The sequence below is a fragment of the Xylocopa sonorina genome, chromosome 2, assembly GCF_050948175.1.
Source record: "Xylocopa sonorina isolate GNS202 chromosome 2, iyXylSono1_principal, whole genome shotgun sequence".
Classification (NCBI taxonomy): Eukaryota; Metazoa; Arthropoda; class Insecta; order Hymenoptera; family Apidae; genus Xylocopa; species Xylocopa sonorina.
Genome location: NC_135194.1, coordinates 8,996,742 through 9,015,501, shown reverse-complemented (window position 1 = coordinate 9,015,501; position 18,760 = coordinate 8,996,742). Strand labels below are relative to the sequence as shown.

Here is an 18,760-nt window from a genome sequence, read left to right as displayed (position 1 = left end):
GAATATTCTTTATAATTTGCGAATCTATTCTTCGTTACTCAGAGCACAACCGATGCACGATCACCCATTGCTCCATAAAGCGATGTTTTTTTTAATTTATATGCACGTAGCTGAGCAGAAAAATTTGAATTCTTATAGTTTCACGCTGCTATAATAAATGTATCGTAGAATATTTCGTTTATTCAAATATACGCAGCTATCATCAGAAGTTACGAGGACTTTCACTTATCCGAAGCTAGATCTCACCGGATGCAAAATAAAAAGGCTCAGTCCATTTTTTTGCACGCATTACGTTAATATCAAACGCGACCTGGCTTGGAACTTGCAGGTTCGCGATCAACCCATCGTGTGATGGTGCCAAGCGCGAGCAAACTTGTTTACTATGAGCGGGGTTGTTGAACAACGTGAGATCTAGCGCCTGGCATATACACTGTGCGACTTCTGAACGTAATCTGAACCGCGATTCTTAACCCTTTCCTTTTTCCTTCGTTGAATTACCATTTAATCGGTCGGCTGCTCTAGTTACAAGCGACCCGCGACAATCATCATTCAGAGCACTGTTACCTGGTTTCAACGAGGATCATGAATATTCACGTCGATTAAAAAGGAAACCATCCTCACTTATAACAATTAGACGCATTCCATTTTCCAACTGAAAATTCCCCTCAATTCAAAATCCTCATCATTTGCCCAATTTGTTTCACGTACAAAAACAATTTTCAAATTATCGACTTGTCGACTCATAACTGTTGTAATTAAAGAAAGAATCAGAAGACAGCATTCAACGTTAATGAATTTCATAAAAAAGGCCAGCTATAGCACGATCGTTATCGATCTTTAATCAAGCGAGATATTCGAAGCAAAAACATCTCGTATCACGATCGTGTCTTCCATCGCCACCAATTTCACCAATCGACCGATCGATTTCCTCCAAGAGACAAAATCGTGGCGCCATAAATCGTAACGACCAGCCTCGGCGAAGTACAAATCCAATTCCAGTGAGCATCCCACGGTCAATTCGTCAGACGAGGTCGCAACCGACGGCATATTAGACGGATTAAGTTGTAGCCACGTTTAACGAACCAGTTCTATATCGTCGCAATCGAAGATCGAGCGTAGAGGCGCCAGACTACTCCTGGACGCCGACTCCCACGTGACGCAGCCACCGTGTCCGTGACAGGGGCTCGTTACACCATGACTCTGATTAATTTATAATCGCGTACCTTCGCGTACACGCGAACAAAACACGAACGAAGACGTAGGAAACCCTGGATGTCCCTATTTCGCGTCGATCGTTGCGTATCGAACGATTATAACTGCGGACGCGGCGGAGTGGCGAGGCTGTCTAATCGCGATTTAATTTCCCGTCGATGGTCTACGGACTGGTCTCCCCGGTTGCGCCGCTTAGGCTTGCTAATTGGGTACGTCGTTTGCGAAAGGTTACGAAACGGACGAGGGGATGGAGACACACGTGGGACGTTGCTGCAATTACCGGTACGTAAACGTTTCGTGAGTTATTACGGGTTTTGAAGGGACGAGGGTCGATCTGTTCGACAGGGCGTTGGTTCCAGAGGACGCGCGCGGTTTCGATGGCGAACGCGGATTCAGAGGAGAATCCCGTTCGACTTCCATTCGGGGATGCTCGTAATTAGGCTGCAGCGATGCCGCAATGGGGATGTGATGCAACGCGTTAAATTTGTTACGTTGCTATCAAGATCTTTTAATAGCATCCGTTATACCTGTAGTTTAATTAATTATAGCGTGGCACGTACGCTGGCCGATGCTCTATAAATGTTCCTCTGCTCGTTTTCTGTGCAGCTCTCTGTATCTTTCGATGCGATCTGGTTCGATGGCAAATTTATATTTCTGCTCGATCTGTTCACTTTTCGCCTGTCATTAGTTCTGTCAGTGGAAACGCGTGGATTTACTGTTAACTAGAGATCGATCCTCGCGACTATCTTAATTTCGCTTAGCTGCTGATCGAAATTAACGGTGAACGAAACAGAAACGAACTGGTAAAATAGGAAGCTGGTTGATTAGTAGAATGAAACTAATGGAAAAATAATGCAAGGGCCGTGTAACTATAACCGTACTTCACGATTTTATCCCATAAAGGTTTCCTGTGATCCAACGAAGATTGGCTCGATCTAATTCACTCAGTCGAACCGCTTCGCGCGAGACAGGAAAATCACTTAAGAGCCGTGCAAAATTCGCCGGACGAGAACCATTCGCTCCATCATCGTATCGAATCTCCCAAAAAATTCAATTACTTCCACCCTATGATACCATCTTTCATCGCACCACCACACGCGATCGTACATCTTCATTCGGAGAAACAACATTCGTTCCAGCAAGAGCATCCGGCTTGCTAGTCGCGAATGAGAATCCTCATAAAGACGAGAGCAGAGAAATAAGCGTGATCATGAGAATGATCCGACGTTACTTCACGGTCGATTCAAAGTGCATTCACTGGAAGATCCGATAGCGTAGCATCGCTGAATTTATTAATCACTAAAACACGAAAAGCGATGTTAATATTTAATATTGCGATAAAATTTGCAACTGAAACTGTAAATAGAAAGGTAAATTCAAAGGCGAGATAGTGGTGTCAAAGAAAATTGCTCAGAAGAACGCGTTTATCGGTGTACTTAAAAGAAGAGCAGTTAGAACGCCGCGAATGGGAGAGATGGTCGACATTACCAAGAGTCGAGGGACCAGGCACGCGAAAAGCTAACCTCGACAAAACCGCGCTGTAACCCTCGTTAACGGCGATAAGATCGGCGCATTAGCTTACCAAATCGTCGCTGACGGCGAAATACGTCGCAAGCCGTGAGAGCGACGAAATTACAACGATCATTACTCGTCGAGCCGTTAATTCAGCCGCTAAACTATTCCCTCAGCCCCGGGGATTCCCACGGAACACCGCCGCGTTGCCCGTGTGCGCGTCGATTGTGCCTCCGCACGCCCACAACGTGCCCGCGATTCTAACACACCCGTGGAGAAGATTTCGACCTTCCGTTCGCGCTTTTATTTTCTTTATCTCGCGTTAATGAGGGACGTCCGCGCGCTGCGCAAGGTCCTTTCAATACAAAGTGATCACGGCAGGGCTGGTGACACGCGAGTGCACGCAAGATGCGAACGGAATCGAGGAAAACCGACGGGCGAATAAACGCCAACGATTGTTCTCACGAGAATTACTGAAAATCATTCCGGAAGATCGACAACGCGTTCACGACGCGTTTTGCGCGAGAAAAAAGAATAGCGCGCTGTTGCGTCGCGTCAGAGCGGAACTAGGAATTACCAGATGTTTCCGCCATGTTCTCCAGCGGCGGTACCGCTAACGACGTTCGTCTCGACTGTTCCACTGGCACTTAGCTCGTGCCAGCGATCCTTCTTTCGCAATTTCTGACCAAGGCTCCTCAATTTTTTCGCGCCATTTCGCGAAACGCGTTGCTCGTAAACCGCGAAGGTAACGCGCGCCGTTTCTTCGCAGCCATCCATTCGGTTCGAATGCAGGTTCGTCCTTGTTTCTTCCACGCGGCGGAGGACCGTTTTTCACCTTCAGAGTCACTGTTACAGAATCTTGTCCGCCTTGAGGACCATCTGCGAGGATTTCTATGAACGTGTGCCAGCCTCGTGGACGATCATGTCTCGCGAAAAGAAGCTTTTTCTAGTTTTTTAATGTTCATTTCAGTGGTAAGTTAGGTTACTGGTATTACAGTAAAATGATAAAACTTAGTTGAGATAATTTCATGAGTGTGTACGTTTAAATGAGAATAAATATTTAACGGTACAATAATTTGTGATACAGCGAAACGTGCGCCGCGTAAGGATTTCCCACTTAGTGGATATGTAAATTGTGTTTACTTATCTTAACTGGATTCATTTAACAGGAATTAATGCGAGCAGGGTCTCGAAGGCGTATCTTACAATTAGACCGCACAAGAAATGCCGCGATCGACGCGCACCGCCCTCAGGTAATCGCCAACATTTTAATCGAATTCGAAAATTCGAATCCTCTTAAGGTAATACCCGCTAACGAAACTATGTGGCCACGACTACGCGTCCACGATCGATATACAGAATTTTGTAGCCAAAGAAGTCACCCCTCGCAAGAAGCATCGGTGGAACGCGTTCGCAGAAGCTGCGAGACGCACGGGAGAAGCGCGTACGTTCGCGAACGAAGCGGAGTATCGCTCTCGAATCCTGCAGGAATGCATCGAACGGCCGCGAGACGAGAAGAACCGCAATAGAACCGTGCTGCAGCCTACCAAACAGCGGCTAACTGCCGGTTGTGCCATTTTTCTTTTTACCCTTTTCGTACCACTTCGCGATCCAACCTGGCGACCGCACCCACGGTTCGCGGATGAAAATTCCGCCGCTGCTAATCGTCTGCCCGCGAGTTAACTCGTTCGTACCTAGAACTGGTCGCCGAACGGAAATTAAATCAGACGAAAAACCGCGCTACGTCCCATTATTCTAATGAATGGGACTTTTGATGCGACTTCTTTTCAGAGGCGAGTTATTACACTTGATCATACCCTTGTGGGATGATCCCTTCTCTCGTTTTCTCTTCTTTTCTCCATTGCGTAATGTATCAGAGGGCTGTTTGGTAGCTTTTTGAGAGGTTCGAGGAAACGTAGGATAAAATCGAGGATAATGAAATCGCGTTTCAGACGCGAGGTTCGAGGAAAACGAGTTTGAAAATCTGCGCGGATACGCGCGAGCTACCACGTAGCTCTGATGTGCGAGCTCTTCGAATTACTGCACGCGTACGCCAAGAATTTTCTCCGTCGTTTTCCGCGTAAACGTGGCTTTGTATGCAAATATGTTATTCTTGATCGTCGCTTTATTTTCGCACGCAGAATCATCTCTTGAAATTTGGTACAGATCTTGGCATTAGTAATTCGCTAAGTTTGTAATCTTTGTGACCCAAAGCGAGCAATCTCGAAGAATGACTGACAGGGATAATTTGATATACAACGAGATCACCTTGAATTGTGTTCATTCACTTTCACAGCGTACATTTATCGTTTCGATAAAAATGGTTTTTTAATTATCAACGACTTTATCCGAGATAGATCGAGACTCCATTGGAGGTTCGTACGATATCCACGGAAACGAGTTTGTCGAGCAGATACATATTAAATATCGAACTCGATTGGAATGAAACGGGGCAGAGGCTCGTTGAAAACGTGCGCTCTGACCTCGACACGTTTCGCTATGAGCTCTCGTTAGGCCACGCGATCGGGGACCGTCGCACAATGGGCTCCAAAGACACGTGTGTACATATATATAAGTTATATTTACATGCATATACGCGCGCACCTCTGAAACTAGGCCGAACGAAACGGGTTTCGAGCGCGTTAACCTTTTCGTCTCGTTCCGCTGCAACCCCTTCGCTTTGTGCTGCTCGCGATGACGAAGTCCGATCCGCACGATTGACGGACTGATTTATGCGCTCGTTGGACGGTCGCGTGAATCATTTAGAGGTGCTTTAGTGGCTGAACGTGACCATGAGTGAACGTGAGATTGAGTGCTCGATGCTGCGATGTTGATAGCTCGCGTTCGGCTTACTTTCAGATCGAGAGAATTGTACTATTTCGAATGATTCGGTCAGTTCCACTGAACAGGCTTCGAATCAGACGACGATGAAATTAACTATGCGATTTAAATCTCGCGTGAATTAAATAGTATTTTAATCAAATGATTCGATGTAAGATTTCCATGGCATCAAGCTGAATAAAGTTCCTTCGAAACAAACTAAAACAGTCTGTCACGGAGTTTACACGGCTTGTTAACTCAGGAAACTCAAGTAAACAATCCGCCAATTATTTCAAGCAGCGAATTAAATCTTGCGACTAGCCTGCAATCCTAACTAACTCACGGAGTCGCAAAAGGACGTCGCTAACCATCGCTAATAAGATTAACAGATAACCAACTCCAATTATAAACGAAAGAAACACGTTCCTTGAAAACTAGAAAGGAAACGTAGAAATTCCTCCTCTGTTCTATTTCCATCGTCTAATACCCGCTACGATAGTCCAACTAACTTTCTTTTCTCTAAGAACCGGCTCGATCCAACTTCCCGCATCTTCGACCGATCGTTTCGACGGCCACGAGACGAGCAGATCCACCAATTAATCGGTCGCAAATTATACAAGTCTGCTTATCGAGCACATAAGTCGTTCAAGTAATTACATAGTAGGCATTAGATATCAGTAGTACGTATCAACGTTGAACGCGTTTCTGGTCGACGCGCAGGATCATCGACAGTGGTCCCAGAACCTGAGACCAGTGGGAGAGGTTCCGGTCCACTAAGACATGGCGGAAGGCGTCAAGACTCGCGGGAAAGGTTCTCTGGGAGTCGTTGATGCGTCGAGGGCGAGTTAGATTTCACAGACGGATCTCCGTGCGATGGAACTCGCCTGGAGAAGATAGAAAGTCGGCTCCCCTCTGCAAGAGACATTCGAATGAACGCGGGGCGAGCGTTGCGTGAGCCGTGGCCTAGAAAATTCGAGTGCTCGGGGAACAGGGTGGAATATCGCGTTACTAAATCGTGGCCACGTCGGCGAGACGATGCTTCTTACGACCGTGAAAGGATAATACCGGCATCCGAACCGTGAACTTGGAATTCTCCGTGGGATGCTCGGAGAATGAGAATGGACGGTGCGAATGGACCTAAGTCGTGAGAAGATTAGTGGATTAGTGTTACGTGGAGGGATAAGGTTTGTCGGGTCGTCACGAGATTAGTTACGCGTCAGAGAAGTCGTGGACGTGGACATGTATATACAAATTTGTCATTTTTCGAGTTAAGTCGTACGAATTGCTGGATCTTAAACCACTTGGTTTAAGAAAATAGTTTGACGTGTGGTTCCCTTATTTATCGAAATTCTCGTGTAACATTCAAAGCTGATTTTGTATAGGTTCGACTTCCATTTCGAGAAAGAGGACAGCTCGCACTCGGTGGATCGGTCGGAAAAATGGATCGTGCAGCACGTTCGGTGGCGACGCACTGTCGGGGTCGGCGAGGAGAACGAGCAGAAATGGCTCGATACGCATGCGGCTCGCGTGGGTGTACGTCGCGACGTACACGCACGCACGCACGTGCGAATTCACGATCGAACGCACGCGTTTCTCAGTCTCGCATCGCGGAGTTTTCCCACACGCGGTTCGTAGACGGAGCCACGGTTATTCTTCTCCCCCTTACCGGAGCACCATCTTAGAGGTGCCCCCTTCCACCACTTGTGTATTCCTCTTTCAGCTCTTCCGCCTCCTCTTCAGGCTCCGACGCCGCTTCTTCTGCCTCTCTACTCGCGTCTTCCTTTTTTCCTTCCTGCTTCGAGTGGGCAGCGGTTGCGTAATCAAGCCTATTCGGGACGAGTTTTCTTCTTTTTTTCCCCTTTTTTTTTACGTTCCAAGCATCGAGCTTGCGGAACGCGTACGTGCGCGACGATCAAGGAGCTTATAATGTTGGTTAGCGATAGTAGATTGCGGAAGTTGTACTTACACAGACGATACTTTTCCCTGTCTTCCAGTAATTATTCTTACATCTCGAGTAGCTAATTTTCTGCGATCATTCGAGTTGCATTTGAAGAAGATCTCCAAGTAAAATGACCTTAACCTCGCGGGAAAATATGAAATATAATAGAGCGTGTATCAGAGCTCAATCAAAGTTCGCGTCGCAAAAGCCAAGAGTCAACATCGCGACGTAAGAAGCGACATGAAAGAAGAACAAACCAGCGAAAGTAATTTATCAATTATTCTGTCCAGATCCAGAAGATTGATCGCGAACGAAGCAGTACTTCCAGACCTAATAAGCGAGGCCTCTAAGGAACGGTTCGCCTTCTACGCGAGTAGCTTCCGGTTCCTTCCTCGCGCCGCGGCAGACATCACCTGGCGATGAGTCAGTGAAGCAACTCCCTTCCCAGACACCTGCTGCACCGAGAGCCCGAATCGCGTACGGCAGGTTCCATCCGCCATTAAGTCCATGCGCGGGGCTCTCTTTTTCCTCGTGGTCGGCTACCACGGGTCGACAGAAACGTAACTTCTTCGCCTATTGTCCCCGAAACGAGACCCGGATTCATGGGCCAGCGACTCGCGACACGAACGGGACCTCCGAGACCCCGACGTTCACCGATTTGTCGTTGGTAGAGAGTCTTTTCTAACCACCGTGCGTCGAGTCGCGAGATTTCCCGTAGTCCTTCGCAAAATGGCCGCGAATAATCTGTTTCGCGTTGATTCGAGCGAGTCGCATTTGTTGGGCCAAAAATGACTGCGAATCTGTTTCGTGTTGATTCGAGTGACGTTGAGCTAAATCGAATCGTGCAAATCAGCACCACGTCGAGTTATTCTATCGCTTATCGCACGATGCGTACGAAGTTTGTTTTTTCTAACGAAATTACTCTGACGATTAATCGTGACTTTTACGATCCCGCTCGAGACGTTTCCTGAAGATCGTAAAGCCATGAAATGAAATTAGCTTACAACAACCACTGAACAGAGAGGAACAGTTGGCGTTAAATAAAGATTGGTTGACAGGCTGTACAGCGAACAAAAGAACAAACAGATAGGCGTTATCGCGGTCCTTAATTAACGATAATTAAATGGTATCGCGCTATTAGAAAAGAGGTATAAATTACACGAAGCGACGGGGGAGAAAGACAAAGGCCCATTACGTGGACGAGGGACGACGATTGAGAGAGATCACGAGGAACGCGAAATTGACCTCGCCTGCGTAACAATGACCGAGTGGGCGTCGATGGAAGGCACAGATGGCACCGGGTGCCATCCGAAAATGCCATCAGATCATCTTCCAGCGAATCTCGTAACGACCGCGTGCATCTGCATCCAGCGAAACGGGCAGCTGTTTCGTAGAGCAGGGCACGCGTTTCAGCGATCGCCTAACTAAAAATCCTGGGCTTGAGATCGGGTCAGGTGCGGATCGGCCACGTGCCACCAGATGGATGGGCCAAACGTCTTTTGTTTCAATGAACAACGTTTGCTGGCCCTCGCGATGACATGTGGCGTGCTGAGCTATCTTTGGTGTGCCTGAAATCACTCAGAATTGGAAGAAAAATTTAGCTACGGTGTTTGTTCTTGCAATTTTCCACTCTCGTTGTACAATCTGGTGACAGTGAACAAGTTTACCATTTTTAAATTCTTCTTTATAACTTACAAGTTATATTAAGATATTCGTACGCTACGAACTTGTAATTTGCCATCGCAGATCCTTTCTTTTGTTTTAAAATCATTTTAATCAGCTTTTTCCGAGCTGGATTAGTTCGAGCCTTTATCTGGCACGAGAAAACACTGCGAAGCGTAAGGAAATTAATAAAAGATCCGTATAAACGATGCGATTCCTCTTTGTCTGTCGAACAAACGCGCGGAGGAACAAAAGAAATTCATCGACGTGCTCCTTATTTCGCGACGATCGTGTCAATTTCTTCGCTTTAAAGAACGCGGGAGCTGCAGAAAGCTACGATTCAGCCGACGAGGCAGTCGGGGGGCAGACAGAAGAAAAGCGTATTGTGAACCGTGCGATAGAGGCGATTGCTCCACTAACGAGACACAAGAGTTACATTTAGACGCGAGCGTGCACGTTTACGGAAGCAAAACGATTTCTTCCTGCCTCGTAGGCTGGAAACAATTTAATCTGAAACACAGACACGATTATTGCCTTCGATTCATCACCAAATGCAACTTGCGAAAAAATAAAGCATCAAAAAAACGGAACACGCAAGATTGTTCCAAATGTACAAATAAAAAAAAAATAAAAAAATAGGCTCACTGTTAATACGAACAATCGTGATAAAAATTACATAAATTTGACGTCGTATAACCCACTGTTCACGCACAGACGATAAGAAACAAATGGTCGATACCGACATTAAACATCTGGCGACTTTTCTATATGAACTACACGAAAAAGAGTGAAAATATAACATTATCATTGCGAGTTGCACGGTAGCCATTTTGTAGACGACGTAAACACAATTAAAAAGAAAGAGGCGAAAAAAAAAAACGTGGCGCAGAGCTGGGAAACGTCTATTTAATTCGAGCCCGCAGGGTGTCCGACGAGGGGGAGAAAAGTGCATTGTGCGGCGTGCGATGGGAGCGACTGTGTCAATAACACTCGGAAGACGCGGCGGCGGGCAGGTGTAAAGGGGTGTCTCTACTTCGCGTCCCTTTCCGGCGAGCGGCTAATTATAATAGGAAACTGATTCATCTGCAGACGCTAATTACGAGCAGACTATGCCACGAGCAAACCCGATCCCCTTCCGCCGTCTATCCTGCGACGTGCAACGCCAGATTTCTGCCAGAGTAGTGGGAGTATCGATAAGAAAGTCGCTTGTGCAGTCGACTTTTTATGCGACGATGAGAACGAAAGGGAATTCCCTGACCCCAGCAGGCCCGTGAACGCTCAGGAGCGACGTGATACGAATGCCGGAAGCGTATAGGTGTCGCGAGTAAAAAGACGCGCGGCCTGCGAAACTGCTTCTGATATTTAACAGCCACGCGTGAAGAGAGCTTGGTATGTTTCTGTACTTATTAAAGAAATTTCAAGACGAATGCTTCGCGTGAACTTTCGAATTTCGTTAGTTAGACGATCTTTTGAAAAAGTTAGACAGTGAAAGTATCGATAAGAAAGTTGCTCGAGCAGTCGACTTCTTTCCACAACGACGAGAACGAGAGGGAATCCTTCGAGGATTGACGTGGCGCGAGCACAAGAAACGCGGGGGTGTAACCACTCTGGTCTTTCAAACGAGTCCTTTTACAGGCTTTTTAAACAGCTGTTCGTATAGCGAGAATCGTGGGGGTGGTGCGTGACGCGACCAGACAAGATCCCTCGCGCTGTCAACTCTTTTCAGCGGTGGCTTTAAAAAACAGCGTCGAGTACATGTACAGAGATTACGGGTAAAAGTAACGAGTTACCTAATCTACGTGTTGGAAAGCATCCTGGGCCTCCTGGCTCTCAGCCTCGTCGACGAAACGTTATCTAGGCGAGGGCGACGAATACGCGAGCATCGCGGTCGTCGCGTTCTTCAGATAGCGCAAAACCTAGCCCCATTAACCGGTACGCGTTGTCAGATAGCGTTCTCTACCTCGAGAGAGAATAATACGGCTCGTTTGCGTTCGTTTTCTTTTTTTGTTAGGCTGGACTAAGGCGTGAAATCCACTTTGAACGTAACACGGATTTAAGTTCGCGACTTTTTACGGATTCTTTCGGCCAATTTTGTTCGCAGAGTCGAGAAAAAGTGTAATTACGTCGGTGGGACGAATTGTGCTTGATAAAAGAAGGATATTGTATTGAACGAACGACGTCTCTATCGAGAGTAGCTCTTTAGCCGCGGAGATAAACGAGGAACATCATTGAGCTAATGATTCTGGTTTGAAGTGTCATTGACTTCCATGCTCGCAGTGAACAGACGATCGATAATTAATTTGCGATAGGCACGTATGCGTATAAACATTCCATCGTTATCTCCAAAGTGGTGTAACTATTATTACTCCTGAATCGACGCACTATTCGCTACGAAAATTCGCAATTGGTTTGTGCCAAAAAGGGATTCAAGTATTTGTACAATTTTTCATACCGTTTTTGAACGTTAAAGCGAATAAAATTGTTTTCAGCAATCAACCGCGAAGCAACGAAGACAGATTCAATTATTTCCAGACTTTTAAATTCCATTCGCTCGTAGAGACGGGGCCCTCTTGACGGCGGACCAATCGCGACGCGGAAACTCTCTCCAATTAATGAAAAATCCAGCAGAAACGGAGATGAGAGATGAACAGGTAAAAAAATAACGATCCTTTCGTAACAGTTTCCAATTACCCAAAAAGTGGGTCGCAAATCGATCTTCTCGATTGAATCGCCGTACCGATAGAACAATTGCATCTAAGGACTGTTATGTAAATTTCGATAGCTGAAAATACAACCTGCTGTCGACTGCTAATTGCGAACAATCGAAACACGAAAGTAACCATCCACGAGAGGAGGCTATCCAGCATCGAAATTTGTACGCGGAGGCCTCGATAATAACGCGGACGTTTGAACATTTATCAGCGTCAGCGACGAAAGCGGTGAACGGACCCCGTTAGCCCCGAGACGCCATTTAAAGCGAGCCGAAAACGAGTCTTATCCCATCGATTCGCTCGTTAGTTCGTCCCGGCTAATGAAACAGTTTCGACGAACGAACCCCTCGAGCGATACACTCCTGGGTTTCATTAATCCACGGCCGCTAATTTATTGGCCGATTAAGCGGCAACGATAAAAATTTCATCGTTTATCGGACGCTGCCCCGACAGATACAGGCCGCGATTGTTTCATTTCACCGTTCACTGGCGAGTGAAATTGGAGGGCATTTATGCGTAATATCCAGAAGAAGAAGCTGAACTGGGAGCAACGAGGAGCCGCTGCAAAATTCGAATGAAATTGGAATATAATGGCTGATAGTTGAACGAGGTTAACACGGTAGGGTACCCAAGGCAATCAGAGTATCGCTTTCTCAGAAGAATCTTGTGCAAAAGTTCATTCGGTTCACGCAACTAGCTACTTCCCACGTAAACCAATAATAATTATTTCCCTGTTAAATCTCGAAACGTTTCGTTCCCTATCTCTGAACCGTCTAAACGTGAAATGGTACCATTTCGCGTTTCACCGCCCCCCCCCCCCCCCCCCCCCGCTGGCATCGATGGCTCCAGAGGACGCTTTCTTTTTACGCAACGCGAGCCACGCGTTACGGGAACAATTTCAATTCCACCGAACAATAGAAACTTTCGTTCGACCCTTGCCAACTGCAAAATCAATTACGAAATCCTGGCGGAGTCGGTATTTACAGCGGCTAAATGGTAATTCGCATTCTATTTACAAGACCCCGGGGACCAGACACGTTCGAACGGACGAGAAGCTCGTCCATCAGCGCGACTTCGACACGAGGGGAGGGATTAATTTTCAAGGCACACCGATCAGCGCCAGGCGTACACACGCACGAATACATCATGAAGGAACGACCGTTCTAATCTAATAGAACGATCGTGCCATTAACTATCGACGGTTCGTTCGGCATGAAACACGCGTAGAACCAATACATCGACTTACGTGACACGTGATACAAGTGTTCTAAGCGTAAACCGTGCACGCAGCTACACAGGGTGTGGTAACTGCTTTGTCTCGTGTCACGAATGAAAAGTGCACGTCACAAAGGCAGGGTACGCGTCCGAAGGTGGCGTCGTTGCAATTTCAAACAATCGCGCCCATACCTAGCCGCAGTTTCCTGATCGTGGACAATGCTCGAAAAACGACTGCACCTCCCCTGCACTCGCATCCTGACTTCTCTCTCGTTCTGCCCTCGTACGTTTCACGTTTCAACTGTAACTACTCGATTGTGAATGTTTACAGGAACAAAACTAAAGAGGTGGAACTTAAACAGACACTCCTTTCCGTCCCTCGAAATGCGAAACAACTCCCGCGAGATTACAGATGACTAATTGGAACGTTTGCGAGAACGGTCGTTATTGGTCCAAGTACTTCGATCATTATAATCCCCGAGCATCCGAGCCACGAGTGGCTTGCTAGCTCTAAAAATAAATATGTACTTCTAGATTTGAGAAAAAAAAATCGTATTCACACCAGCAATTAACCTCGAGTACCCACTCGGTCAGAACTCTCGTCGCCGCCAGATAACAATCGGTCCAAGAGCCTTGAGGAGACTTATACAACGTTAACCAGGAACAAACAAGGGCCCGACCTTTCGTTCCGGACTGATGGGACGTAATTGTGACCGGGGTAAAACGTCACAGTGTATATTGTTGTTGACTGTTAGGGGACAGGGAAATGAAAGATGCCAAATTTAGAATTTTATTCGAATTGGAGATAAAAAAGTCGCCAGTCGAAATGATCATTGTACAAGTTGTGTAGAGGGTATATGTGAGTAATATTACGTGCGCGCGTGTGCGTGTGTTTGAATGAAACGAGAAAAGGAAGAAGAAAAAGAAGGAGAGAAAGAAAGGGTCGAGGATAGTGTGGCTTAAGAAGATTCCCCGTGTGTATTGTCACTTAACGGGCATGAATATTTACGTCTGCCTCGAAGGCTCTCGAAGATAGCCAGGCCTTAAAGATTTGGTGGCTACTCGTGGTCATAAACTATGGATGCGGAGACTTCATGAGCGGAGGCGTCCCAGGCGGCTTCGGAAAAACCCGTGAATTCCTGTTTTAAAGAGATTTAGTGACCGAGAGTGGGGCCTTCGTGTCGGTATATACGGATTATGCTTTCTCTTTCTCTCCTCTCCACAGTCTTACGAGATTTGCGATCCTTCGAAATCCTCGTTGACGGATCGTTTCGAGCGAAACTCTATTCCCGACGAATCGTAAATTGTAAAGTGTTATTTTCGAGTTTTGCGCTGGTTTCGTTCCCCACATTTCATTCGGATGTTTCACGCGCGATACTCGCGTGTTTTACGAATCATCGTTCTTGATCGAGAGTAAACCATGTTTTTTTTACTTCTTTGGAGATTATTTTGTTTTAATCGGTGAACTGGGATGGAAAAGAATGTCCTGAAAACGGCGAAATGCATAGTCGGCTATCTGGTTGCATTCGCGAAGGCGCTTGGTGACCTTCAACGAGGTATGCAGCTCGAGAAATGCAGCCACGTTATTGGGAACATAAACAGATCCCGAGAAAAAAAGCATGAAAAGAGAACTTCGATAAAAATATCGAGAACCAGACACGGGGATTAAAAAACTCGCCTTGAAAAATATTCCTTTGCTTTCTGAATCGTTCCAGTACTTCAAATTAAATAATCGAAAATAATCGATGCGTTTCTCTAATGGCTCCAATTTTCAGATAAAAGTGAAGCAACAGTAAGTAACTTCGAAGACGATTCTTTGAAAGAATTTTTTCTGTCACTGTCAACAGTTCTTCAGCAAGTTGAAGCAGAGATTCCGAAAATCCGAAAGCTCAAAATTGAAACCCTAAACAACCTGGGATCTAATTGCCCGCAGCGACCCTTAGCACACGCCATCGCTACCAGACACGCGCACACGAACCATCCACGGAGCAATGTGTTAATTTAGGGACAGACAATTCAATATTGGACAATCGCGTTACGTGCCATTGTCAGGTTGTAACGGAGCCTGTTATCGCTGCTTCGAATCGCTGCAACGCTGCTGCGGAGCATCGAGAAACGTTAGAAACGAAATTGAAATTAGGGCACGAGCAAGAATTCGTTCGTAGCAGCGCTAGCCCGGATTAATCCCCAGCCCACTTGGCAATAATCGAAACGAATCGATCCACGTTCACGATTTTCGCTCGTTCAGGAGGAACGAACACGCGAGGCAGAAACGCAGAGCACGTTTTCGCATTTCAGAGGCGCGCCCGCGTCCGACCATTACTCGAATTACCCGAGGTACGCAGTCCGTTTTCAGAATCGAGTACGCTCAGCGCGATTAAGGTTACGCAATCTCTCTCTGGCTGAACGAGAGAAGCTCGAAACGCGATCGGGGCCCTCTTTTGTGACGGGCATCGGGGCGTCCGTTCGGATCGCGATCCCGATCGATTGTTCTAATCGAGCCTGGCCGTGTGTAATTGCTTCCTGCGGATGTTACAATTACCGCCGCGTATCGGACACACCGCGGTCTGCGCGGAACCTGGGAAAAAAACAGAAAGAAACAGTGTTCCGATCGGCGTAATAAATTCTAACGGCCCGTGGGAAGGCTTCTTTTGCGTGGCGCAGCCGAGAAATTGTTCCCATTAATGAACCGCGCAGCTAACTCCCCGCCATTTTGAGGACCAGTGGCGCGAGATTTGTATCGGGCGGCTCGCGTCGAACGTGCTCGATGGATTATTTAGAGACGCGAGACAGTGCGACGATTGTTTTATGTGTATTTACGAGAAACTACTACGATCTTTTGTGATAATAAAATTATTTAATCTTATATTCAGCTTTTCTGCAGATTTTCATCGAGCTTTGTATAGTAATTTTTATGAGAAAAAAGAAATGGTGACTCGCAACGATAAAATTGCAAGACCAACCATTTCCTCGTTACGAATAATGATTTGACTTACCTGAACGGCGCTGTTGAGGAAGCAATTGTTTTGGCCAGGACCATTAAGCAACCCTTTCGTGCTGGTGAAGCTGGTATTATGATCATTCGACGGCGATTTCTGCGCCGATTGGATCTGCCCGTTCGGCTGACTTCCATGTATCTGATGGCACTGCGTTGTTTGCAGATATCCAGCGTAATCCACGGTATCCTGGGATGCAGCTGGCTGCTGTAAGCCCATGATGGAAGCCATCCTCGACGAGTTACGTCAGTGTCATCTGCGTGAAAGGAAAATTGCCATTTGATTGCCGAACCACTCTCAAATACGTGTTAGCGGCGTTCAGTATTTATGAAAGTACAATTGTTGGTACTTATTCGTAGCAACTAAGGGAGAAATTTTTAATAATATCCTCGTTTGATGGATTCACTGGAAATGTTTATTTTCCAGTGAGAAAAGAAAAGGTTATTCAAGAAATGTGGAAATAGAAGTTTCTATTCAAAACACCGAGCAGTTGTGCACATATCTCATTGATGGCGCGTCTTTGTGAGTGGAAAACATTTTTTCTTTATACCTTTTGACGGAATGTAGGTAAATTGCAAGGCAGTGCTCGAGTGGCTCGTAAAGCCACGGTCATACGGAAGACTGGGTACATAATCGTGGAACAAATTTTGCGGAAACAATAAAGGGGACGACAGCATTATGCTTTACGATCAATTTCCTTGGATAGATTAGGGTAAATTGCTGAAAAATGTGCGAACTCTGAATTTTACTCGCGTAACGACACACTTGGTACTTGTTATTTAACTTAAAACTATGAGAATGTTACTTTCGTCCACCGACAGAAAATAAAAAAGTCTTGAGTTTGCTGAAAAGTCATCATCGAACTTTTGACGAACGTTTCGATGTGAATTTCAATGCTTTCAGTAGCTTGATGAGAGGGAAAGCGACGTCGAAGCTTACGCACGATTTAAAAAAAAGAGATTGAAAGGTTACAAGAGTAGAAGGACATGATTGCGTGCATTAAAACGATTTACATCGATATCGATGTCAACACCGTTATTCATACGAATGGAAGCCTCATACCTTTCATAACCATTTACTATACTACGCGTGCAACGTGATCGAGCGTGGAGCAGTAGCGTAACGCGACGCGTATCAAACGATCGTAACAATACCAAGAAATCACGTTCAGCGAATCAATGAACATCGAATCGATATTCATCAGCCACTCTCCTGCGGTCCCCAATGTTCCACCCAACAGTGAAACGCGGCCTCGATTGAGGATCTTCAAGGAAAACGACATAGCGAGAACACGTTTCTAATTGATTATAAATAACCTAAGAATAAATTCGAGGCTTGTCGAAGAATATTTTTTATACTATCGGTTCATACCCGTATATAATTATCGATATCTTTGGATCAAGATATCGAAACACATACAGTGAACGTTTCAAAGCAAATTATTTTGAAAGTTCACAAATGCAAATTATTTTCAGAATCTTAGATCATATCATCCTCGATGCCAACGCTCGAATATGTTATCCTGTCGCGAAGCGATTGCAATAAAAAATAATTTCCTTAAAATCTATCAAAGATTACCATTTTGCGTGCCGTTTTCGAGTCCACGATGAGAAGAGCGGGGATTCGAGACGCGTGTAAAATTCGATGGAAATCGGCGGCAAAAAGCGGGATCCCAGTTTAGCAGGACGAGAGTCGCGGGAGTCGCACGGGATTACGGTAACGGTAAACACGTAACACACGAATCGGCCTCAGACGGGTAATTTCTTCGCTTCGCACTCTCTCTCTCTCTCTATCGCGACCCCTTTTTGTCCACGAGCGAACAATATGTATTAGCCGACGCGCGTCCCGACGCACCGTTATCCTATATGAATTTGAAATACACGGGGGAGGAGAAAGAAAGAGAGAGAGAGAAGGAGAGGAGGAGTCATTGCTCGTCTCGCGAGAAACAGGATGCAGGATGTAAACCATGTATTTTCCCGAGGTGTGTAATTCAAACGAGGATCCTGAAAATGACCGTGGTACGATCGGTACGCTTCCCCTCGCGTGTCGTTTGACACGCGTTCCCATCCGAGGGGTCATTAAATCCGTTCGCGTCGCGGCATCGACAGGTAAAAACAAAATGATTTCGCAACAGAATGTGAAATTGATTAGAAGTATCCCTGATACCGTTAAAATTGCGTTACGATTATGCTGTTACCGCGGAATGTCACGTAAACGAAATGGTGACAGTAACAGTATGTAAGCCACGGATGAGACGTACAGTTACGCGTATCCGAGTAACCTCGCGACCAGTATCTTTTCTATATTTCGTACTTTACGGTCTGTCGGATAGTCGGCCGAAATTCGCGACCTCCCCGTTGATTTTCGTTCCGTTCCAAATGCGGCACAAAAATATCTCCTTGAATTCTGCGCCGTTGGACGCCTCGTCAACTTTGACGATCATTAAAAATAGACTTCTTCCGTAGAAGCGAAACTTCTCTTCTCCCAGAGACTCGGGAGTAAACTACAACAGACCCCGCGTTGGTTAAGCGCCTACCATCGTGCCAAAGGGAACTGTCTCTGAGCTTAAACGCGGTGTCTTACAAAAAAAGAGATACCAGCATGGAGTTTATAATTGTAACGAAATAAATTTGCGCGATCATTTATGAACCGTAGCATTCACCATTGAAAACTGAGCGTAGAAAGGGAAATGA

The 18,760-nt window shown here is 46.1% G+C and overlaps 1 protein-coding gene across 2 annotated transcripts in view; it reads right to left on the bottom strand.

Annotated features, from left to right (window-relative positions):
• Positions 1–18,760, bottom strand: part of Ec (ubiquitin specific peptidase echinus) — an 86,088-nt gene that overhangs the window by 46,713 nt on the left and 20,615 nt on the right. For both annotated transcript variants that reach the window (XM_076910379.1, XM_076910380.1), the window contains exon 2: positions 16,068–16,323. In XM_076910379.1, the coding sequence (XP_076766494.1) occupies positions 16,068–16,298 (231 nt within the window). In that variant the 5' untranslated portion in view covers positions 16,299–16,323. The remainder of the gene's footprint in view (positions 1–16,067; positions 16,324–18,760) is intronic.